Here is a 25906-nt window from a genome sequence, read left to right on the forward strand (position 1 = left end):
CAACTTCCCTTTCCAGCCCCATAATCTGTAAATGTTACAAACCTAATTCTCTCCAGTCATCATACGTTAATCCCTTGTACTGACCGCACATCCATTGACAAGCTCTGACAAGCAATTACAGACTCCTTCTTGGGAGACAACCAGCTAAGAGATATCAGTAACCTAAATGTCATGCCTCAGAGCTGCAGGCAGAAAAAAGTCCCCTGGTTCCAAAACTGTCGATAATTGGTAGGTAGGCTTTTAGGTGCAGCCTGTCAGTAGCACACAGACCATTCTGGGACAGATTATTCCTTTTTAATTCAAGAGTTGTTGCAAGCCTCTGTTATCTCTGACATGAAAACAGCCATAGAGGACAGCAAACAATATACATTAGTATTAGAACAGAAACACTACACTTTAAACCCCAGAGTGATATGTAAAGGATGGCAAAACATAATGAAATGCCACATTTGAAGGATAGTTTAGTTCATTGCTGCCCATGGGTGCTGAAGAGTCTGTTGGCACCTTGCCTAGCACCTAGGAAGTGTTTTCAGAAAGTAGGCAGGGGCAGTTGGCCTCACAGATCTTCTGATTAGCCATCAGAAACTGATGGGCTGTGCAGATTTTTTTTTTTAAAAATGCTCTGGCAGCTGCTTCCACCACAGCACATGGATCTTCACTATCTGACTACAAATGAACTGTGTGTCTGCAAGAAAATATTTTTAAACAATATGTTCATTTTAAAGGCATCCTGTTAGCAGAGCTTTTGCTTAAAATAATGAAAAATTACCATTCGATTTGTGCATGACCTCACTTCCTGACATTTTGTGGTTAGTCATTGCTCTTGAGGCAGCTATCTTTTTAGGGCTGGGTGGGGGGGTTAGGTCCGCCTTCTGTGGCAGCAATATTTTTATTGCACCACCACCCTGTATTAGAATTCTACAGTGACCAGGGGCTCGAAAAAGTTGGGGATTACTCCTGGTCTAGGTCATTATAACAGAGCAGATGCCATATTGAGGATCTACCCATAGATTACTCCTTAAAACCAATGTTCAACTTTTCATGCCTATCAATCACAGTGTATTCCTAAGCTTAGACACACATATAACTGTTCATAAGGGTAAGGATTCAATGAAATGTGAAACCAGTAACCTATTCTACACAGCTCCATTCTGTATATGAAAATAATCTATTAGAGGCAATTGGCATTATGCGATTGTTGTGATTTTATTTACGTTATATTTACATCCTGCCTATTCTATGCAGACTCAAGGCCACTAACAACATAAAATACACAATAAACAATATTAAAACAATAAAACAATCAGATAAATTGCAATGATGTTACTTCAGGCATATAAAGCGGGGGTGGCCAACGGTAGTTCTCCAGATGTTTCTTGCCTACAACTCCCATCAGCCCCAGCCATCAGCCATGCTGATGGGAGTTGTAGGCAAAAAACATCTGGAGAACTACCGTTGGCCATCCCTAATATAAAGTATTTCGTTTGGATGGGAAACAATGTTCAATTCCCTCAGGTGGATTTTTGCTCATCAGGCACATTCTGGGATTTCCCACCTATTACTGATGCTAACGAGTTTAACACAGCCTAGAGAATGGTCTCTGCATTTGCCTTGATCAATCTGAATTTATCATAATTACATTTTACCCTGTCCTTAGTCCTTATGGCTCTTTGACCCTGCTGGGTTTTTTTTTTAAACATCTGAGGAGCTGACTCTAAATCACGAAAAGTTGCACTGTAAGATCATTTAGCTGTTGGTCTTTAGACTCCAGATTGTTTGTGCTGCAACCAGCGCGGGGTGCTCTGCAAGCTCGAGTGTTGTTTTCTTCCTGAAGCTCGCGCGTCGCTTTAGCCGAGCAGGAGGCGGCGAGCGAAGGCTGATGAAACCGCCGCCGCTTCGATGAATGGAACAAGCGCTCATGGGCGTGCATGTTGTCTCACGCAGTAAACAGAGTAGCGTCGTCATCCCCATGCCTCCCCTTCTTTCCTCGCCTGTGCGCAAGCCTGGCATACACATTAATAGAATGAGACAGAGAGGAATTATTGGCGACGTCTCCTTCGGAACGTGACTCACAACCGAAAGTGGGCGGAGCGCAACCCAGCCCCACTTTCCCGAGCGTCTCCCGCCTACAACTCGTCGCCGCTCCCCGGACTCTCTCCTTCAGCCTTCCCTTGGCGTCATCGGCGATGGCCACGCCTCTTCGCTCTCCTCAGCGAGCGCGCCCCCGCGGCGGCGGGAAGAGCCCAGGCGCGTCTCGGCGCACTTGCGAGCGTGCGTCGGGGGCGCGCACGGCGACGGCTCGGGCGCCATGTTGGAAGGTTGCTGAGCCCGGCCGCCGGGGATTCTGCTCCTCTCTTTCTCGCTCCCTTTTCTGTGTTCGAGCCTGAGCCGCCGTCGTTGCCGCGGCTGCCTGTTTCCCGTGAGGGCCCGGGCGGCAGGAGGAGGGGGGAGGCAGCGGCGGAGGTAGCGGCGGACCATGGACGTCGAGAGGCTGCAGGAGGCTCTGAAAGGTGGAGGCTCTGGGCTCTTTTTGCGGGGTGGGGGTTACTCCGAGGTCAGAGAGGAGGAGGCCGCCGGCCTTGGTGGCGGGGAAGGGAGAGGAGAAAGGGGCCTGGCCTCCTCAGCCAGTGGGAGCCCCGACAGAGGCTCTAGGGGTCGTCTCCGTGAGGGGGAGAGGTTTGTCTGTTTCTCGAGGTGAATGGAGGGAGGGAAGAATGATCTGTGCGGTGTGGGAGAGATTGGGGGCAGAGGGTAGATGGAGACCATCTCTCCGCCCCCCACCTCTCGCTCAGCCCTTGGCGGGGCCTGAGCAGTTTGAGGCCCTGTGTTACGTGCCTCGGAGTGCCTGTGGTGGAAGTGGCAGAACACTTTAGTATGTGCCCCCAGGGGGGTTATCTGCCTCCCACTCAATCTATCTTCCACCCTTTCCTCAAGAGTGCCTTCTCAGTCGTCACCATCCCTTGCATCTTCCCTGCTTCTGAGTTGTCCTTTAATTCCCATTATCTTACTTATTTCCTGTTATGCTTTGCTTCCACACAACACTCGTTCCCCACTTGGAGTCATAGGCTACGACTTTAGTTAGCTGTCCAGCCTGAGGCTGGTGGTGTGATTTTAGAAACCAGAAGCAGCTGGAAATAAACTTCCCATTGATTTCGTCTTATTTGATGGCCTGTAAAGGCCTGGTCTGGGGGTGTGCTTGTGTAGAATGTGGAGTAGTGGGGAGGTGCTGTGAAAAAGGTATTTAAAGGAGTGCTTTACATAATTTTATTCCTTCTTTGCAGATTTTGAAAAGAGGGGGAAGAAGGAAGTCTGTCCAATACTGGATCAGTTTCTATGTCATGTTGCCAAGACTGGAGAGACAATGTGAGTGGTTTTTAACTGATGGTGATAGGTTTTTATTGTGATTTATTAAGTGTTCTTTTTGATTGTGTTTCTCAAACTTTTCTGTTCTAGTAACATTCTTTTGGATTGAAAGCTGTTGAACTTACCACTCCATTAAGCTTTTCTAGGTGATTACACTGTTTTCTACGGTTGCTGACCAGACCCAACTGAAGTCAGAAAGTAACTTTTCTTTTTGGGGTTTCTGTGCTGTTGGTTGCTGATTGCATAAGATGAACCTGCAAAAGGTTTGCTTATATAGCAGTAACTATTAGAGTTGTGACTTTGTGATGGGTGTGATACTTTTTATACTGCTATATGTGGACTAGCTGTCTGCTCTTCATTAGTTTTTGATTCACAATCTAGCACAAAACACTCCCCGACTAATAATTTTTCAGATAGCTATATCATAAATTCATGAAATAGTGACCAGCCTTTTATAGGAAAAAAGTGTGGTGACCTATAAATAATAATAAAATGTATGATTAAAGGTGTCTAAAGTACAAGAAAACTTCTCCCTAATAATCAGCAGTTGGAATTACTCAGGCTCTGTCTTTTTTGCCTGAGATTTCTACTCCAGAATCATCCTTAGATGTTTTGTTATTGTACATGTGACAAGCTCTTGATAGTTATGTTTTTGGCCACCTTACATATGGGGAATCAGACAGCAGCATCCCTGGCCATTAGATATCTATAACCAGCTCTGAAATGTATTTTAAAAATCTAGAAAAGACTTCTAATTGGAAAGACAGATCTTAATTGTTTTGTTCCATTATTGGTGGTCATAATAGTTATGTGTGTGTATATTATTACTGGTTGTTTTAATATGTTATGTGAGGTTTCAAGAGGATATTCCTTTCAGTGTTCACCAGCCAACCATTCTGTAGGTCATTATGTTTTACCATCATCGCTAATTGTGTGCCTGGGGAGGGACTGTACGAGTGCTTATTCTTTCAACATTTTGCTAGGCCTCATCCCTCTTTACTCATCTAACACTCTCCCACACCACTAGACGGTTCTGGTCTTGTGTTCTGATAAGTTCTTGCATGTGACAGCAAGACTTGTTTGCTCACGTTCTCCGTCATTTTCCAGCCATATTTGCCATGTCAGTATAACGAAATGGTGCTCATGACTTTGGTCTGCTGCTGCTTGGGCAGTAGACAGTGGTTGGAGCACTGCAGATCAGTGCACCAAAGAAATAAAGAGGAGCCTGACCAGGCCTTCTTTCTTTTATCCTGTTGTGCCATTCCTGCTGCTTGGTATCACTTGCGTTGCTTGAGTCTGAACATCAGAAAATATGGTTAGCTGGGTTTATTTGTAAAAATTTTGTAGTGGTCTTTACTTCTTTGTTTAAATTTCTCGTTCTTCTCTGATTTCATTAATTCACCATTTAGTGGGAACCAGAGGGGTAACAGTTTTCTGCTTTCTATTATAATGGGAGTAGTGCATTTGTGTGTATGAGAAACATCAGTGTGTTCTGTTCTTTCAAAATTGACAGTTAACCTTTGTTCATTGTGTGATTTTGCTTTTTTAGGAAAAAGTGAAGCTCTGAAATTTGCTCATTGGATCAAATGATTCAGCATGGCAAGAACAAAACATTGTCTTTTCCTAGTGAATTATAAAGCTTAATAACAAAAAAGTTATCTTTGTGCATTTAAAAATATGTTTACTGGTTGAACCAGTCTGTCTTTGCACACTACAGTTACACTGAAGGCAAGATCAGGTTAGCATGATATTGGCAATAATATATTTAGCACATTATAACAAATGTTGATTAACATTTTCCAGTATTTGATTGTAGTGTTCATTATGCTTTGTTTTACTACCAAAATAAATCCTGTTTGATTTGTTTTGGTTTTTATGTAGCTGTAAACTAGGTGGGATCCTATACTTTAGATCCATTTGCACAGCTCTTTGTCTATTATGCAGGCAGTCCTTCAGTACACAGCACATTCTTCTGTTGCTAGTTGCTTTCTGCTCTACTGGCCTTGCATGAGCAGAAAATGCATAGTGCTGGAGGGATGTGTTCCACAGTGGAGGACAGTACTGTAGAAACAAACTATAGGATCTCAGTTTCTGTTATGTTTGAGTAAAATGTTACGGAAGTAGTTTCAGGGATATTGTACCTATATTTTCATAAATATTAGTGTGTAAATTCAAAGGCTTGTCATAGAAAAATAGGTTAAAAGTTCTAGTGGGTTTTACTTGAGTGTCTGCTAATGAGATTTTCAGTGCGTTCATTTTTTTTTAAAAAAACTCTAGGGATGTTTGGTTCTTAGCTTGTTTTATGCTATCAAAAGAACAATGCAAGTAATACAGTTGTGAATACAAGGTCAGCGACAGGTCATGAGCTTGCTGCATAATACTCAGCTGTTAATGGTCAGAGGTGTACCCCATATTTAGGCCTCTTAATTTTTCCTCAAGAAGATAAACTGTTTTCTGGGCACATTGATTTTTAGCCTTTTTCACATTAATCTAGGAGCAATATGAATTCACCTGCTAGGTAGTTCTTTTAACTATAGTAGATAAATAGGATAATGTAAACACTAACAGCAAGGACTTGCAGTGAGTATTTCACTTTCTTCTTTCCCTTTTCTAAAAGTCCCATACTTCTCCTGTTTTCTTCCTTCTTCTTTCACTCCTTCCTACCAACCAGTCAGCTGTCTTTATCTGCCCCCTTGCTTTGAGCTTTCTCTCTTTCCTCTCCTTGGAGAAACTATGGCCCACATCCCTAGTGCCAGCCACCAGGACCAGATGCACCGCGGGGAGCCCACAGGAACTTGTGTGGAGCATATTTTCTTTTCTAACTCCTTCCAAACACTATTTTCTCTTTCCTTCCTCCTGGCAACATTTTCATGTTTCCTTCTCGCCCACCAACAAATCAGCCTTTTATCTGCTTCTGGTCTGCAGCTATATCTGTTATTGATGTACTTCATCTGTGCTTCACCTGTCTCTGCAGTGGGGACCCAAAAGAGCTTCCATCGTCTTCCAGTCATCTATTTTATTCTCATAACAAACATGTAACAGTAATTTAGGCTGTATGTGTGACTGACTTAAGGCAGAGTGAGGGTTTGAATCTCCTATATGCTAGTGTGAAACTAACCACTACAGTACTCTAGATGTCATGGGGTGGCTGCTCTTGAACAGTAGCAAGCATCCAGGCTGGGGTAGGTCATGTAGATTGCATCACAGCAAGTCACCCAATGGTTGCAGCTGGTCCTGGCACTGATCAATACTTCCTTAGAGGCCAGAGAACATTGGAAAGGGCCCTGTCTTTTACTGAAAGAAACAAAGATTTTAGTGTGTTTGCCTGACAGTGGCCACTGAGGACATCTTTTTTAAAGCTACAAAGGCCTTTAATACCCCCCCAAAATGTGTTTTTTTCCTGAAAACCTGAGGCTTTTTTTGGTTTGTAGAAAGATCTGTTTTGTCGTTCTATGATCCTAATCTCTGGGTATAAGTATCCATAGTTGAATTACATATATTGATATAACCTGAACAAATATACCTGATCAGTCACCAGAAGTACAGTAGAATGTTTCAGAATGCAAGTTTAGTTTGTTCTATGAATCCTTTGACTGTAATATATAAAATTTGTTATAAAAAAGGTTTAAAATGTGTTTGTGCTAGATTACTGTATGTTGTAGGCATGATCTAGCTGTAGTAGCATAAATGTTGCATCCTATACATGGCAAGCAGTGCTGAATCATCCAGTTCTGATTCATAAACCTATGAATGGTGTCTTATTTTTAGAAAGAAGGATATATATAGGATTAGGCATGTTTTATAGTTCCCTTGGCTGATAGGAACTCATGTAATATGGTTGTCTGGGACTCTGCAAGTAATCTGATGTGGCGTAGCTGTGTTGTGGAAAGGGCTGGGAATGGATTCATCTTTTAGTAGAGTTGTGACTTTTCGGTACTGATTCTTTGATTTTATGGCCTAATTCTTGCAAGTGTTGTGTAAACTACATCTCATTTTAGACAAAAGGTTGGGGCTCAGATGATTGAGTTGTTTCCATATTTAAAAAATACCCTTTAGATACAGACATCAAGTAAAAGCCTAGGCTACAACCCTCCTCCCTGACATTTTGTTTTGTATGTACTTTTTTCCCCCTGTCAAAGAAGGTATATGGATTTTAGCCTGTACCATGAAGTGCAAAGTTATCTAAAATAATTACAATCTAAAGGTAAAGGTAACCCCCCCCTGTGCAAGCACCAGTCATTTCCGACTCTGGGGTGACGTTGCTTTCACAACGTTTCCATTCCAGACTTTTTTACTGGGTGGTTTGCTGTTGCCTTCTCCAGTCATTTACACTTTACCCCCAGCAAGGTGGGTACTCACCAGCCTCAGAAAGATGGAAGGCTGAGTCAGCCTTGAGCTGGCTACCTGAACCCAACTTCCACTGGGATCGAACTCAGGTCGTGAGCAGAGCTTGGACTGCAGTATTGCAGCTTACCACTCTGTGCCACAGGGCTCTTAATTACAATCTACCTTTCTGTTAATAATGTACATAAATATAAATTTAGCAGCAAATATTAAAACAACAAAAACCCTTATGAACAAGTACAGTTCCTGGGGGATGGTGTTCCAAAGGCATGGTTTACTACAGTAAAGACTTTGTGTCCAGTAGCTGTTGGTGTAACCTCAGAAGGTGGGGCTACTCGCAGCATGGTGACCACTGATAATTTAAAGTGTACCACCTGATTGAGAACTGTACTTTAAGCTTGTACAAAGATGTTTATGATTAGGATGCACAATTACCTTGTCTTAATGCTGACCTACATGTGCCGTATATTGCTAATTATTAGGACCTAAATCTGTAACACTGGGTATCTCACCCCTTCTACCCTGCCGGACAACAAATAGTCCATTATTTCTTCAGTTCCATGCATTAGAGGTTAGGAATCATAATTGTTCTAGGACCCTTGTAGAGATATAACAAAGCTTGGAGCCAGGCTTCTTCATAAAAGCAGTTATTGTTTTACCAAAATATTTTGCCTATTTAATGCTTTATGATAACTAGTGTTGTATTAAATTGCTACTTGCATTGTGTTGAACTCATGAACACATGAAGCTGTCTTATACTGTGGCCCTGATGGACTTATATTAGTCCATCAGGGCCACAGGTGGAAGGCCTTTACATTACCTCCTCATCTGGTCCTTTCTGCTGGGGATGGAACCAGGGGCCTTCTGCATGCAAAACAGAAGCTCTTCCACTGAACTACAGACCCTTGTGAGAGTTCGGAAAGAAGTCTTATTTAAGAATATCTTGTTAAGGAAACCTATCTCTTTAAGTCTGCTAGGATACACACAAGTAGATAGCTGTTAAAACATTAAAAGTGTAATTATCTTTACATAATAAGGAAATATAATGACACATTTAATTAGTTTGTTAATCCCAGAAAGTACTAGCTCCCTCCACCCAGGTTAGCAGCCCACCTGCCTGTACATTCACTTATAGTAATCATTTATAGGACATTAATGACCAGAAAAGGAAATGGTGACAAGTAGGGATAGGCACGGACCAGGAAAATACAGGTTCATGGTTCATTGAGTTCCACAAACTTTTCTGTTTCCGAACCTGGTTCATGTGGTTCGAGAGGTGGTAGAATGGCCTCTTCACAAGCTAGAGACTCCACACTCAGTGAGTCTTCAGCAGGCCCTCTTCCACCCACACTCCCAGCTGGGAGTGGTGTTTAAAAAATTGTCCCACTGTGTGCGTGGGGGAAAAAGGACTCCCTTAAAGTCTCCTCTTGAATCAGTCATCAGCAAGCAGTTCTCCCAGTTCTCTGTCAATGACTAACTCCTCTCCCTGCTGCGAAGTGAAAACAGCCGAGTCAGAGTGTGGTGTGTATATACAATCTGCTCATATGGAACAGAATGGGAGCTCCAGAGCTGTGAAATCAACTATGGACAACCACTATAGGTGTTTCTAGGGCTCTTCACAAGTCCACTCCCAGCATTGCCTAGGAATTGATTGAATCAGCACCAGGCTGTCTTGGCCAATGAACCGCTCTCATGAACCACCTGAACCTCCACTATAAAAATGTTGGCTCATTTTTGGTTCAGGAACAGTGCAACCAAACAAACTGGGTCAAAATGAACCCTGAACCAGCCTAGTTCAAATAAAAATACAGTTTGTTTTGCAGTTTGTGCCCATCCCTAATGACCAGTTAAATCTGGCACTGTTTGGTCTTCTGAAAATGATTTTCAGTCATCATAGGTGACCATGTGGGTAACTGTTTATAAACCTTTATTTATTGTGACTCAGAGAATGACCTGTGTTCCAAAAGATCATTTGTTCAGATCTCATTGCAGCCGCAAACTGTTTGGCCTTAGGTAAATTACTATTCTTCTGCCTAGTTCTCTGACTGCAATATGGGGAATCAAATGTAGCCTACCATCTAGGGCTATTACAGGAATTCCTTTGTGTGCTTGTGTGCATTTTGAACACTGAAGGTGCTATATAAATAAACACAAAGTATTTTGACAAGTGTCTTGCTAAATATATCCAACAAACTGAATATTGTATGAAAAAGTTAATAAGCTGGAATTCAACTACCCTGTCTTGTGAATGTGTATTTTCTGAATGCCTGTAACTTACTATCTTTTTATATTTAATTGGCATTTTGTGCTGTGCATTGGAGAGACAGGTACTTCAAGAGATTGCAGGCACACAGTCACAGGAAATACACTTTTTTCCCTAAAGAGGGAAACCCAGAGGAGGGGGGGGATTTTTATATATGTTTCACTGACATTTCCTTTTTATAAATTGGTTGTGAAAAAAATCCAAGCTGCCTTTTGAGGTTTAAGAGCCTGGTATTTTAGAGCATCTTCTGGGAAAGAAGGGGAAATTTTGTTATGGAATTCAACTGCTGAAGAGACAAGATGAAGGTTGATTGAGTTTAAACAGTGCTTAGCTGGTTTTTGGCAGTGGAAAAAGAACTACACCATAATGATGCTCTGGTTACTGATGTGGCTCTGCATTGTGAATGTTTTAGGGTTCCGGCTTAACATGTAGAAAATAATTATCTAAACTTGGATGCCTGATTGTGCCCTTGTAACCACATTATGAATTTTAGAGTTTCAGGTATCATTCTCCCTTGTATCGATGTTCAAACTTCATAACATTTCAGAGGTACTCTAAATGACAATGCTTTTTGCACCAGACAGTTACTGGGGTCAAAGGTTATAAATGTTAGCCTTCTGAATGTTAAAAGATGTAAATCTTTTCATAGATCGTTGTGTTTGGTGGCAACTTATAGCTATGTAATTTTTTTCAGTGGAATACCAGCAAATGTTAAACAAAAACTTCTCTTTGACATATTTTCCGTTTCAAGAATTTTTTACAAACTTTACATGAAGTCCTAGCTATTACTGAACTATAAATGTTTGCATGCCTGGACATGAAAGTGAGTGGTATTCTTTTCTAGTTACGTGTCTGTTATAAATGTGTGTCTTGTCTGTAGTGTGAATTTCTGCATTAGCATGTAACAAGCATTCAGAGTAATTTTGTTCTTAATTCATACGGACTCGTACTTTTATTCTTTTGAGTTTGTTGAATCTGTGCATGAACTTAACTAATTGTGTTAGATCCCATCTAAATTCTGTGCATAGGACCATGACTTTCCTGCCTACCCCCTTGTCCTGCAACCTAAAATGCTGCTCCTGGAGGATGGAAAGCTACCTGGACACATGATGAGGAAGCTGAAGGGCTGTCCTGGAAGAGGGAGAATAGGTAAAAAAATCACTCCTCCCATTGTGTGCAGGAATCTTTTTCATGAGGTCCAAACTATCTTCATTAATTAGCTTTCCTTTTTCTCCTCCAGTATTCAGTCATTTTTGGACTTGTAGTTTAAATTCCCATGATTAGATCTTGGAACCATATAACTGAGTTATCAACACTCGCATCTCTAAATGAGTCACAATATATATGCCAGTGGTGAGAATTTAACTCTCAGTGCAACAGTGCTCTTGTTACACTGAGTGAAAGAGTTAAGAAAATGTGAGAACATCTTAACAGTGTTCTTTTGCTTTTCTTTAGGATACCTGGTGAATATCTTCTTAGTCTCTAGAATGTAATTGGTGATGTATCTTCTGCGTTTGTAGGTTTGCCTTTTTAATTACCCAGTATTGCTAAGATTTATATATTATTCATTCCAGCTTGGAGAAACAGTCCACATGCAGAGGGATTATCATAGAGCTCAGTAGAGCCCTGTTTTTATGCTGTCATTTCCTAGATCAGAGGTGTCAAAACATGTGGCCAGTGGGCAGGATATGGCCTGTACAGGGCTCAAATCTCTGACCCCAAGCAACTTCTTCCTTTCTCAGTGCGGTTGCACTGTAGCTTGCTTTCCCCTCCATCCTCTCCCCCTCTTATGTCAGATCTGGCTCCTGTAATAAATGAGTTTGACACTTCTGTCCTAGATTCTCACATGTATGAAGCATAGTGGATGGAAATGGAGTGCCTTGTCATGCCTTCCATATCCTTACCCATTGCCTTCTTTTTCACAGTTACGTTATGTGAGATCTGAAGCATGTGGAAATTAGGGAGATGTACACAAATCTCCCAGCCCCAAACCAGGGGTGTTGAACTCTGATATAATCTTGTTGGGCCAGGCCATGTGTGTCATAAAATGTAATGCCAGGTAGCACAGGCAAACAGTCTCTGATAACTGCCACCTCTTGCTCTGAATTATTGCATCAAAAACTGGAGACAATGCCTGAGCTGTAGCTATCTTGAGTATGCTGTTCAGGTGTTGTTCAGGTGTGCATCTGTAAGTTGCAAACCTACTTTTGATTTAGTGATATTGATTACAGAAATCTCATGGTCAATCCTTTGAGCCTAAGACCCAGAGGAAAACATGAAATGGTTGGGTATTGTGAGCTTTTGTACATAAGTTGCTTCATGTGAAGGCACCATGCGGGCTATGTATTCATCTACAAAAGTGTAGTCTTTTCTAGAAAAGTAACTGCAGCTCCTATGAGGCAGTGCAGGAAGAGAGACAGCCACGTATAGTGGTCAGTACCAGCCTACTGTCTAGGAAGTAGAGCCTGCTTCGGCGGGGAGGGCGGGATACAAATACAATTATTATTATTATTATTATTAAGTCTAAGTTTAAAATCCTTGGCAATCAAAGGAAAATGTGAAAAAAAATAGGAAATGTGCTGGGTAAAGTTGGTCTAGACACACACTCTCAGCGTAATCCTGGCACTGGATCATGAGAACATGAATAAAGGAACAAGCCCAACAGCACATACACACTCTGTGTCTCTCTGTAGCAAGGCCAAAAACTCATGCCTTGACTAAAACACTGCTGGACTTACAGCTCTCTGCTTTCTTTGTATCTCTGCAGTGGGATCAAGGGAACTGGGCAAAGGAAGTTCACTCCTTTTCCCTCCCTCACGAGGAGACAAGGAGGGGAAAGAGCCTCAGCCACTAGAAGGAAGAGAGGCTTGGCTTAGTAGCTCTGCAGTGTGATTGATTGAGCCTGGCAAACTTAATCACAAAGCAGAGCTACAGAGCTGCTCCTTTGGGAGGAGGGAGGGGGAAGAAGGAAAGAGTGAGAAGAGGCTGCTTGGCTGGGCTACCTCATCACTGGAGAGAAAGAAAAAATGGCAACCAAAAGAAGCAGGCAAGGGAGAAGGAAACAGACAGTTGGCTACTTGCTGGCGGGGCTGATTGGAGCCCTTTGGGGGTGGATCAGGTCTGTAGGCCATACGTGTGACATGCCTGCCCTAGACCTTTTAATGTGGGCACTAAGGAAACAGCCCTGTAGCCCAGTGTGGGGTGGTTCTTTATATGATTTATAAGGTAGTGTTATTTAGTAAGGCAGCATTCTCTGTCACTATTTTAAAACACTTTTTGAGTTTGATTTGGGTGGGTTTATACTTTACCCTTTAGAGGTGGCTTTCCATCAGCTGAAGTGGTTCAAGGTAACTGATTGGAGATAACGTATAATCATGAGAGAATGGTCATGAAATATCAATGTAGTCATAAGGATGGTATCCGCAACTTAGTGGTAATAGTATGAAATAACACTGTTTCCTAGTGTGTCCTTCAGTCTCTGCAGAGATTTGTTGGCATTTGTTCTAGCACCTGTATATTGACCTCTACCTCAGTAGTCCAGGATTTGTGGCCAGAAATAGCAGTGGTGCCTATTTATTCTCAACACACTTTGAAACTGCATTTTTGAAATATTGAAATTCCTGAACCAGGATAGGTTGTAGTCATCTGAGATAAAATAGGATCATGCCATGTGGGATCGAAAAACCATGCCTATTATTTGCTTATCAAAATGCATAAAACATAACTTAAAGCCATCTGGCGATTAAAATTCAGGAGAGGGCTACCTTTGCTGTTTTGTTCCACTCCATCCAGGGACTGTGAGGAAAGAGGCATATGCTGCAGTGATGGAGCGCATCCTGAAAGCTTGAATGGTGTGTTTAGAAAGCTAGCTCTTAACTCTGTTCTATGTGAAAAACTTGTCTGCCTTGAACAATTGCTTTTAATAGCCATTTTAGGCAAATTTCAAATTTCATTTGAGTAAGTAATATCCCTTTAAACTGATGAGTGACTTCATTAATCACATTTTCCTTGTTGTTTGCTGGTTTGCAGTCTAAGTAAGTTACTATTTTGCAACACAGTTGCCTCTCTTATCAGTGTTCTTTCCCCACCTATGATAACACTTCAGATGTGGCTTAGAAGCATAGTACTCTGGAATTCAATTACAGATGAAACAGTGCAGCATTGTTACAACAACAAAAAAACAGTTTACTGCATTCACTAGTTACAGTTCAGGCATAATTGATCCGCAAAGTGATCATTTTGTGACACCAGAGAGAATGGTTGAAAGAGAGATTTAATCAGCCTTGTCATCATGGGGACTCAGTAGCTTTGTAAAGAATTTGACTGTGTCAATATAGAAAAGATTATGATAAAATTAATAAAATGAAAGAAATTAATTTAAAGAAGATGGCCATAACTAACTGATCTAGGAACTGCATTTTTAATTCAGAATGATAACCAAACTTCAGTGGAAGTCATCTTACTTACAGGAGTAAAAGAGTAGTACCATTTTAAAAGTAGTCTTTTGCTTTAAAATGCCTGTGTCAAGAAGTTTATTAGAACACTAAACAGCGATACAACATCTTTTAATAGGAAAATATAGAAATCTTAAAACATCATTTGCATTCCTTCAGTTTAGGAATAATTTATGCCTCGTACAAGCTGTAGAAACCATGGAAGCGCTAAAAGGCTGACCTTTTCTTTTTTGTGTTTTAAAGACAATTGGGGTTAAAACTGAAACTGAAATTGGGGTTAAAACAGAAACTGAAAAGAGGGTAATTGAGAATTAAGTCTGACTAGATAGGCTAGGTGAGCCCCGTGGCACAGAGTGGTAAAGCTGCAGTACTGCAGTCAGAGCCCTCTGCTCACGACCTGAGTTCGATTCCAGCGGAAGCTGGTTCAGGTAGCCGGCTCCAGGTTGACTCAGCTTTCCATCCTTCCGAGGTCAGTAAAATGAGTACCCAGCTTGCTGGGGAGAAAGTGTAGGTGACTGGGGAGGGCACTGGCAAACCACCCCGTAAAAAGTCTGCCATGAAAATGTGAAAGCAACGTCACCCCAAAGTTGGAAACGACTGGTGCTTGCACAGGGGACTACCTTTACATAGGCTAGATTTGCAGAGTATTGGGAATTGAAATATTTTCTTATTGAAATATAATGGCAATTTCAGGAGTAGTTAATGGGCCTCTTGCTGTGGCCCTCAATCCACCGCTTTGTTTGTCTTTTTATAGACTTCTCCCATGCAATCACAAAGCATTTTTTAATCCCTTACATTGATGCATACAACTACCACTAAAGTGAATGGAAAGCCTGTCTTGCCCATACACACCTGAACTTCACCAGGGACTTTAAACCCAGGCTGTGACTTCAGTTTGGTTATAAAGCTAGTCTTCATAGTAAATTGATATATATATATAAGAAGGATTTTTTGAGTGCAAACTATTTCCTTTTGCTTTGATTCTAGAGCTGACCATTTACCGCTTAATAATGTGGCATCTTTATTTTATCATTTTAAATGGGAAACTTGTTAACCTTTTGTTTTTAAAAAGTAGTAATCCTTGTTAAAATGCAAGGAACACTTTTAGCATAACTTTAGAGGGAGTATGTGCATATGAGCACGTGTATTATAGTTTCAGTGCTTCTCCACAATGAATGTAACACAGTATTAAGAGATTTCCCCTACCCCCGATCAGTGTTCCCTCTAAGCTGCAGAGTCTTGTGAGCAATAATTCTACTTTGTGAGCTACTGGCATTAAAGTTCTGAGCTACTGTATAAATTATTGTGTTCTGGAGTCATCCTTCCTGAGCTAAGACAAAAATGCGTGAGCTGGAGGCTAAAAATCTGTGAACTAGCTCATGCTAACTCATTTTAAAGGGAACACTGCTCCCAATGTATAATTTGATTTTAGCTGCATATTTTTATGTTTTTGCTGGTGTAGTACCCAAATTACACAGGTGGTACAAAGTTGAAAAGCAGGAATCCACAAAGCTTGGGACCAGTAACAGCCATAAAGTTTTAGGTTTGATGACCACTACTACCTTCTTCTGCCTAGACTGCAAGCATGAAGTTCCCCCTGCGATGCCCCTTGTTGGGGAATATTTGTAACATTAAAATATATTAGTGCTATAAACTAGTAGTACCGGTTAGCATTTATTTAATGTTTTCAGTGTTCTAAGGTTACTTACGCAGATTACCTTGCAGTTCTTGCAGTCCCCCTGAAAGATAAATTATTATCCCCATATTGGAAGCTGGAGGGGAGAGGGTTAATGCTGAGTATGAGTGGCTTATCTAAGGTCACCTGGTGAGTCTGTAGCAGAGGCTGAATTTTAATCAGGGATTTCTGGTCAGTGTTCTTCTCTTAGCCATTATATTGTAGCAGTCCAGCGCTACTTAGTTTTACCTACGACTATAAAGTATTTCACAGTAAGACTGAAGAATCAATGACGAGTGCAAAGATACAATCTGGATGAAGGTGTAGATGGAACATGTCAAGTGAAGGATTTTTGTGTGTGTCTTATCACAAGGAAGGGTAAGAAAATACAAAAGGCATTCATTTCTAATTGTGACTTTAAATTATGAGGTAAGAGACCTCCAAGCAGTTTGGAAGCAGAGGATGTGCTCTTTTTATATCCTGCTGTCACCTCCTGCACACAGTTGCCTTAAATAATGGGAATAGCAAGTTGACTTGGTTCATTGTGCGTGCATCAAAACATTGGAGTTTTATGCGACTGCATTGACTAAGTTTATGCATTATGCATGGCTAAAGTTGGAGATAAGTCTGAAAAGCAAATGTGATACGTAAAGAATTTGTACTGATTGTTCTTACATTGAAGTGTAGCCCTTAGTCGCTGAATACGCTACTGTACTGTTTTCCGTACATTCCTCTGAGAGGCTTGTTAAAGCATTGTTGTGATGAAGCCATGGTAACAAGAAGAATGAAAACGTCAGTAGGCAGAATCAAGTTGTGGATGAAACTGGCCAGCGAGTAAAACAGTCTCTCAAACTGATAAAATTACTCAGTTCAGTTTGAACTCATGCAGATAAGAATGGCTTAGAAGTTTGTACTGTTCCAATAATTAGTTCTTTTAAGGTCATCTGGAAATTGTGCTGCTACAATTCAGAAACATATTAGAGTTTCAAAGGCAGTTTTATTTGTTTTCCTTTTAAAAACACATGTTCTAAAATTCTTGGTGCTTTTCTTGCAGCTCAGTTCTAGGGCCTGCTGAACAAGTGAAAGCATTAAAGTATGGGAGAACTGGTGTAGAAATTCATAGTATTCAGATGAGGACAGAGGACATGGCAGGTAGAAAGGAATTCTGTCCTTAGTAACATTATAAGTAATAACAAACATGAGTGTTGTGCTGTTTTTTGGGCAGTGTTGTTCAGCCTTAGAGGGAACAGAAGATGTCCTTGCTTTCATTTTTGAGCATTTTGATCCTTGAAAATGGGGATGGGCATGAACCTAAAAAAGGCAGTTTGTTTCAGGGCAGTCCCCAAATGGGTCCCACCCAAATCAAACCAGTCCAGGAAGTTCAGTTCTCCATTTCTCCTGGCCATGTTGGGAAGAGAGGGGGTAGGGATTGCCCTGGATAGGACTTCCCTTCTGCCTTTCTCCTGGCATGGCTCCATGCGGATGGAAGAAACGTGGTGGAGATGGCCCTGGAAGGACTCCCTTCCATTTTTCTCTTGGGTGAGATTCACCCTGGTCAGGAGAAAGGGGGAGTGGAATCGCCCTGGTCAGGAGAAAGGGGGAGTGGAATCGCCCTTTCTACTGGCTGAGAAAGGAAGAGGCCTCTCATCTTTCTCTCTCCTGGCTGTGCAGCTCTGACCAGCAGTTCAGCGGTCTTAAGCTCCCTCTTGCAGCCTCTTTAATCTGGGCCACAAGAGGGAACCCATTTAAAGGGGCTACAACAGGGAACCAGAGGCAGCTAAACTGGCACAGAGAGTCTCCTCTGCGCTTTCCCAACTTTCTTAGGCTTGCTTGTGCTGCCTGCTTAAAGAGGCTACGCCAGAGAACCGGCAACTACCTCTGACTCCCTGGTATAGCCCCTTTAAATGGCTGTGCCAACAAGCCAGGAACAACTGGGCCTGTGCAGAGAAGGTGCTGTGCACCAGTGAGGGAATCCATTTTCATCTGGGAGATTACCTCCCCTACCTTTCTTCTTGCTGAGTATATCTGGATTTGAACATTGTAGATTGGGCATAAACAATCTAGAGTTCAAATCCAGATAGATGGGCATATGAAATTAAACACACTTGGATGAGTGACACATGATGCATTTTAAGAATATTTATTCCTACTTACTCCATGGGTGAACATTTTTGTGTCAGTAAGGTCTGCACCAGGGGTGTTAAACATCCGACCTGTAGGCCAGTCAGTCAGTCATATTTATTACAGTCATTAGGCCATCCATTTACAGAAGAAAAAAATACAAAAGTTAAAAGTTGAAAAGTATGCATTCTTATATAGAAGCAAAGAGAAAAGATATGAAATGTACCAATTATTCAAGTCCAGTATTCAAACTTGTTTAATGTACATCTTGTGCAGCCTCATAATCAACAAACAAAACCTGGCAACTTGATAGGTGTTTTTAGGGTTTATGTCAGATAGCCTAGCCTGGCTTTACTTGTGAAGCCAGGGATCTTGTCCAACAAGGGAGTAATAATCTCTGACCATGGCACAATATAAAATGGGCAACTGAAAAACGTACTCCAGAGACTCCACCTCCTTTAAACAACATGAGCATAGCCTTTCCAAGAAGGGAGTTTTCATATACCTGCCTTCAAGAACTGCAGAAGGAAGTGTAAGACTCCTTGTAAAAAAAAAATGCCTTTCTAAAGTAATTTACTTCCTAATCTGGCTCCCACAGGGCTTCAATCAGGCCTGCCAGCAACGTCTGCTTCCTTCTTTCTTACCTGCTTCCCTCGGTCGCCATTTTTTATTTCTTCCCTGTGATGAGGCAGCCAGGCCAAGCAGCCTCTCCTTGCTTTTTTCCTCTTCCCCCCACCCTCTTCCTTCCTCACTTTCCCCCTCTTCCTTGACTTGTACATGAAGCAGTTTATGTACAAAAGCTCACAATGCCCAGCCATTTCATGTTTTCCTCTGGGTCTTAGGCTCAAAGCATTGACCATGAGATTTCTGTAATCAGTGTCAATAGATCAAAAGTCTTACAGATGCACACCTGAACAGCATACTCAGAATTGCTACAGCACATGCATTGTCTCAGTTTTTGATGCAGTAATTCAGAGCAAGAGGTTTCAGTTATCAGAGACTGTTAAACAAAGCATTGCAAGTGTGCTAATGTTTTAAGCATGTCTTATTATAAATAAAAAATCTTCAGTTGTGTTTGTCTGTGCCCTTTATAAAGTTTATATCTGTGCTACCCGGTATTACATTTTATGACACACATGCCCAACAAGGTCTCATTTATGTCAGATCATTTGTCAGACCCTCATAATAAATGAGTTCAACACCCCTGGTCTACACTGTATTTGTTAATTTGTAGGTCCATTCTATACATGAAGTGTGTGAAATATATTGATGTTAAACTTATGGAGTGCTAAACTTGTATTTTACAGCAGCAGAAGACTTTAGCCAAAACATGTCTGTTTCTTGTATTTGGACACATTTTGTACCTTTTAACCTGTGTTTATATATTCTGACGTTTGTCCTGATATTAGGTATAGGTCGTTTGTTTTATTGGGCTTTTAATATTTCCTGTGCATAATTAAAATATATTGTAGGTTTTTATATTAGCACTGCATGTTTAGCCATATTTTATTATTGATTTAGCCCTAATCTCTGGCTAGGTGTGATTTGTGTGCTTTATCATTCAAGACTGGTTTTGGTTGCCATCACCTTAGTGTGCAGAATGGGAAAACTTCGTGCCCTCCATTCACAAATGACATAAGGGCAACGTTTGCTCTTGTATGAATTTTCTCCCAAAGGTTTTTTTCTCAATTCTACTTTTCTCAGGACATATTATTTCCAGTCTTTTTTACTTTGGTTTCACAAGTAGAACAGACTTAGCACACATCAGATGTTAGGATATCCCACCCTTTAAAAAAAAATTACAACATACAAAGGACTTTCAGAAGGACCAAAACTTGTTCGTATGCATCTCTGTTCCAAACAAAGGATGGGGAGTTAAACTCTTGTACTCTACAGCTGACAAGATGTTTCCTATTTAGTGTTCACTCCCCCAAACCACTTTTCTCAGTAGGGTGTCTTTGGATGATGACATCTACAGGTTTGCCGCCTGGTTATGTCCACGTTCTTGAGGCACTATTCCATGAATGGGGAAAGTAGTGCTACAGCCCACACTCACCTCAGTAACTGAGCTTGCTATTCTCCCATGGGTGGACTACACAGTAGCTTCAAAGATAAAAATAGGGTTGACTTACCTGTAACTTGTTCATTGATTTACCTGTAACTTGTTCATTCTGTGAAGGCTCTCCTTTCCCAGCTGTGGGCTGCTTGCTCCATGCTTTCCCATGAAGGTGAAGGGAAGACTGAGGGATGAGCACTTTCTCAACCTTTGTCAGCAGAAAATGGTGGTGCAAGACAGAAGGGGGGGCACTCATAATGTTTTGAAACTTCTCAAAAGCTTTGAATTCTTGATTTCTGTGGCTGGTGTGTGCCTGCACAGCCCCATGTGTGCCTGCAGATAAGACCACTCATTAAGCAACAGTTACAAGTAAGTGCAACCTGTCCCGGTATTAGCCAATGCAGACCTGCCCAGGTAAAAAGGTAATGTGCGTCTTCTGGCAGCCTTGCCCTGGAAACCAAACATGGAGCAGAGTCAGAAAGACTACAGAGACAACACAGCACAGTGTAAAGCCACTGAGATGGCATACCCAAGGTCTCCAGCTCAATTCCCACATGGGGAGAGCTGTGAAACAGTCTGGCTGTGACTCTTCCCCCATCAGGCATCACAGGATGGCTTGCTTAGGGTGATTGGTTGCCCTACATGCCCATCATTTTGGGCGGTCAGGCCCTCATGTTTCATCTCCCTGTGTTCTGGGGGCTCATCAATACTACTCATTGCCATTAATTCTAGTGACCTTGTGCATGCATGGTTTATCAGAAGCCAACAGTAATGAGGCCTACACAACTTGAAGACCTTTTCCTTTCCCCCTTGCAAGAGCAGTCTTTACCCTGCCGCATTCCCTCCTCCTGATGTGAACTGCGTGCTGAAGATAGCTGGGATTAGGAACCAACAGCAGGTCAGAAACATGACTGACTCCAAACAGCTGTAGAGCAATCCACATATTTATTGCATAGCATCTGGAATTCTGGAGCCTAAATCATGTGAATGAGGTTGCCAATTTCCTCCTGCCTTTGCAAGCTGGAATGACAAACCCCGAATTTACAAGTAGAGCTGTCACAATTACTGCATGCTTATGAGATGGACAACTATGTCAAACAATAGCTGAACAGCTTGTTATAGTGCAGAAAGTATGGTGGACCAAAGGAGCTGACAAGCACACAACAGAGCAATAAGATACACATTGGTCACTGCAGCTATTGGTCATGCATACCATAGGCTTACTAGGTGGTTGACATTTTACCAGGAATGCAGACCTTCCTGGATCTAGATATGTTAGATAGCTGCCTACATAACGTAAAGAGACACAATATTGGGAAGAGTAGTGTTATGTACTGACAGTAAGGAACAAGTGTCTGTCCTACATCTGCAGATGATGCTTTAATTATACATGCTGGTTTTGACCTAACAGATTGGGTCTAAAGTACCTGAAGGAGGGCCCCCATACTCTCTGTTAACATTGACAGGCCCTCACATCAATGGGGGTCCGTTCAGGAGGTAAAGCTTTTGCTATAGGTTTTTTGAAAAAGGACTCTTTCTGTTGTGAAGACCTTTAATCTCATTGACTCCTGTTTACTGTATCCTATAATGTTTTCATTTTTGAGATTTAAATGTTGAATATTGGGTTTTACTGTTGTTGGAAGCTTCTTAGTGACCAGCGATAGGGCTAATAGGTGACATACAAATAACCAATACATACAAATAGCCAATACAGATACATCCATCATCGTAGGTCTGCAGTCTTTGTTATGAAAAACAGAGTATTTGCAAAACTGCATTCCTTTTAGTATTCCTTTTACTGTTTTTTCTGATTTTTTGCTTTTTTGAAACTTCATTATATTATTTATTATATTAATATTGAAATACATGCAAGTTATAGAAGCATAAGTAAAATTATAGTATCAAGTTAATAACATGTATGAAATAATTGTTAAGCCTTAGGGACACTAAATTACTCAACATGTAGGAAAAGAAATCATATTAACTTCTGTAATACCTCAAATGTTAATCAGGAAAAAAAACCCATAGCTCTTAGAGTATATCCAACCAAATCAGGAGTTAAACATTTGAAATAAAGGATAGGTAGGGAACTCCATTAACCTATAAAGGTCTCAACAGCTGACAGATTCAGAGGGTGTTTTAAAGGTGGTACCATTTATGATAGGTGGTGTTAGATGGTAGAATTTTCTTCTCTGTCCTGTATTGAAGCAAAAGGAGCCCATGTGAGGACAAACTTAGAATAAACTTTGTGGGAGCCAGATTGGGCTTGGTGTAAATCTGTGATTTTGGACATAAACTGATCCCAAATTTGTCATACCAGATCTTCAGTGTTTGAGGTGATGGGGATTTCTATACCATTGCTGTTGCTAACCTGGGTATTGCTTGTTTTGAGGACTGTGGTGATTTCTGTTTATATAGCAAAAGATGTTCAAAGTCACTAACCCTTATAAACTTTTCCATTGTATTATCTGTTATATCTGCTGTATTGACATGGAAATTTTTGGAGTAAATTACTGAAGGTATAAAGTGAACAAAAGTATTCTTGAAAATTTCACGTTGGCATTAACATGTCAATATATCTAATTCTCAACATAGCAAAACTCGTGGATGCTTAAATCTGGAGACTGGAGCCATGTTCCTACAAACCTAAAAATGCCCTAGGTTTGCAGAAAAATCTGAAATCTAAAAGAGGGAATTAATCATCCCTAAAAAATAACAGCAGTGGCAACTATCTTTAAAAAACTAATTCCATTGGCCATTACTAGGCAACCACAGCAGTATTGCCAACCCTTTAAACTTACATAAATTTGAAATCTGAATGTCCATAGCCAATTAAAGGCATGCAGCTGAAGTCCAGGTGAGGCGGAAGAAAAAGAAGTTTATTAGAATAAACAGAGAGCAGAGCTAAGCCAAAGCTTGCAGTACCAAGTTGCTTTGCCCCTTTCAGGGTAGGCAGTACTTTATACAGCCTTGATGACATACTGATGCATGTTGGCATATACACATACTAATAGGTTGCAACATCTAGCATAATTTCATCACGAGAGCCAGCTACACACTACTGATACACTTTGCCAGGCTGACATTGGTTCATCGGTCAGAGTTTTATGTTGCAGAAAGCAATTCTACTTTGCATGCGCCTGGACCAGATAACTCCAGTTTGGGCTCTAAGAACCCCAAACTTCTATTGCTCAGAAATCCAGTAGAAATCCAGTAAGGCATAGTGCAGATTATGTTTTTGTTACAGGTAAGACTGGAATGTTGGTAACTGTCTTTTTTTCTTCTCAGTCAGACCTAGCTAGCTGTGTGTTAACCCTTAAGGATGTTACTTAAGCATGCATGTGGTCTTCCCAACTAAAGATGTATCCCACAAAGCCTTGGTTTCTGTTAGGAAAAAGTGTTTCCTTTAGTCAAAAGTTTCCTTTCCAGTGCTGTTTTGGCCTTTGAGGCCATGCCCAACAATAACCACCAGCCATCTTTCTGCCCCATGACTAACAGGACTTATGCAGGCCCTGCTGCTTGCTACTGTTTAATAGCATGCAGCCCATGAAATCCATTGTGGAATAGTGGTTAGATAATGATATTGGATTTATATCCCACCCTCCACTCCGAATTTCAGAGTCTCAGAGCAGTCACAATCTCCTTTATCTTCCTTCCCCACAACAGACACCCTGTGAGGTGGGTGGGGCTGGAGAGGGCTCTCACAGCAGCTGCCCTTTCAAGGACAACCTCTGCCAGAGCTATGGCTGACCCAAGGCCATTACAGCAGCTGCAAGTGGAGGAGTGGAGAATCAAACCTGGTTCTCCCAGATAAGAGTCCACACACTTAACCACTACACCAAACTGGTTCTCATAGGTAACCCTAAGGATAGGGTTACCATATTTTGAAAAGTTAAAAAAAGGACATATTTCCAGACTATTTCAAACAAGTGATCGCTATGATAAATCTCATTTTAAATACCACTCCTTATAATACTCCTACCTTTTAAGCTGTGATAATTGCTACTAACTTTCCAACCCCAAAAGAGGACATTTTCATCAGTTTTTTTTTTAAAAGACCCCAGGAGAATGGACACACATACAAATGACATGTCCTTTAAAAAGTGGACATCTGGTAACTCTAGGTTAGAGTTTCAGACAAGGATCTGGGAGACCCAGTTTTGAATTAGCACTTTGAGGCTCATTAGCTAACCTTGGGCTGCCAGTCACATTGTCAGTCTTAACTTATCTCACAAGGCAGTTGCATGCATTAAATGGAGATGAGGAGAATTATGTAAGCTGCTTGGGTTCCCCATTGTGGAGAAAGGCAAGTATAAATGAAGTAAATAAATAATATAGCTGAAGATGTTGGGGGTAGATAAAAGGAGGATAGGTTGGTGGGTGGCAAGGAAATAAGGAAGCAGGGGAAAGGGAAGATATAGGGATTACTAGGAGAAGGGAAAGAGGAAATAGTGTGAGAAAGAGGATGCAGGGGAAAATGAGGTTCCCCTTATAAGTTCTTGTGGGTTTGCCAGCAGCCAGCACCATACAGCTGGGCCATAGGTTTCCTGGTTAGAGGTTGCTGTGAGGGAGGGAAGGAAGGAAGGAAAGCTGGACAGGTAAACAAATAAAGATAAGTTGATGGAGAGAGAGAGAATCAGGGAGGAGAGCGTTATGGCATTTTTGGGGAAGAGAAAGAAGAAATAGTGGGAGAGGGAAAAATGAGATGCCACTGATAGGTGACAGACTGATTTACGGAAAATAACAGCTGATGTACTTAGAAGGCCAAGATTTTGGAAACTCTATTCTCATTCTGATGGCTCAGGCATCTGTTCTCAGTAGTTTTATGTAATCCTAATTTTCTTCTGCCATTGACCCACTTATTTCTCGTTAAAGTGTATTTAATCTTACTGTCAAACTATCATTTTTATCTAAAAGGGTTGGGGGGGGGGTATGACAGATCTTGCCCTATTTTGTTAATCTTTTCAACTCTAAGCTAGAAAAAAATTAAAGTGTCTTGTCTTTGATCACTGCAAGAATTTGCTTGCCTGCAGGTAGTTTTATAACTAACGCTGCTGCAAATACTTTATTGCTTTAATATAAATATGGTTAGCATGTGGGGGTTTTTTTGTATGCTGTTAAGCAAGCTGTGTGTTTCTTTTTTAGGATTCAATGGTCACAGTTCAAAGGCTATTTTATTTTCAAATTGGAGAAAGTGATGGATGACTTCAGAACTTCAGCTCCTGAGCCAAGAGGCCCTCCTAATCCCAATGTGGAGTATATTCCCTTTGAGGAGATGAAAGAACGCATTCTGAAAATAGTCGCTGGCTTTAATGGGTATGCAATCTAAGATCAAACCTCATTTATTGTTTGGGCCACATGATTTATTATCAAGTTCAGACATTCTGTTTTTGACCTTCATATTGTAGTAATTTCCTGCCATATGCTTAGCAAAAGGAATAATTCCTATAAATATGTTTGGCAGGGTACAATGTATCATGGTGAGCTTCTGAATCTTTGTTTGTACTGAAATCATTCATTTAACATTTTTCAGGTCTGATGAGAGGCTGATGTTCTTTAAAGGCGGCTTTAATTAGAATACTAGAAGTTTCTAATGACCATGCAGTGAGCTGATATCAGATACACTACTG

At 41.1% G+C, this 25906-nt stretch overlaps 1 protein-coding gene across 1 annotated transcript in view; it reads left to right on the top strand.

Moving 5' to 3' along the window:
• Positions 1 to 2210: 2210 nt before the first annotated feature.
• The window catches only part of PPP4R2 (protein phosphatase 4 regulatory subunit 2), a 43793-nt gene continuing 20097 nt past the window's right edge, over positions 2211 to 25906 (top strand). The window contains exons 1-3 of the mRNA XM_060239557.1: positions 2211 to 2510; positions 3282 to 3363; positions 25422 to 25592. Coding sequence (XP_060095540.1) covers positions 2477 to 2510; positions 3282 to 3363; positions 25422 to 25592 — 287 coding nt within the window. The 5' untranslated portion in view covers positions 2211 to 2476. The remainder of the gene's footprint in view (positions 2511 to 3281; positions 3364 to 25421; positions 25593 to 25906) is intronic.

Source organism: Heteronotia binoei, chromosome 5 (genome assembly GCF_032191835.1).
Source record: "Heteronotia binoei isolate CCM8104 ecotype False Entrance Well chromosome 5, APGP_CSIRO_Hbin_v1, whole genome shotgun sequence".
In the NCBI taxonomy this organism is placed as follows: domain Eukaryota; kingdom Metazoa; phylum Chordata; class Lepidosauria; order Squamata; family Gekkonidae; genus Heteronotia; species Heteronotia binoei.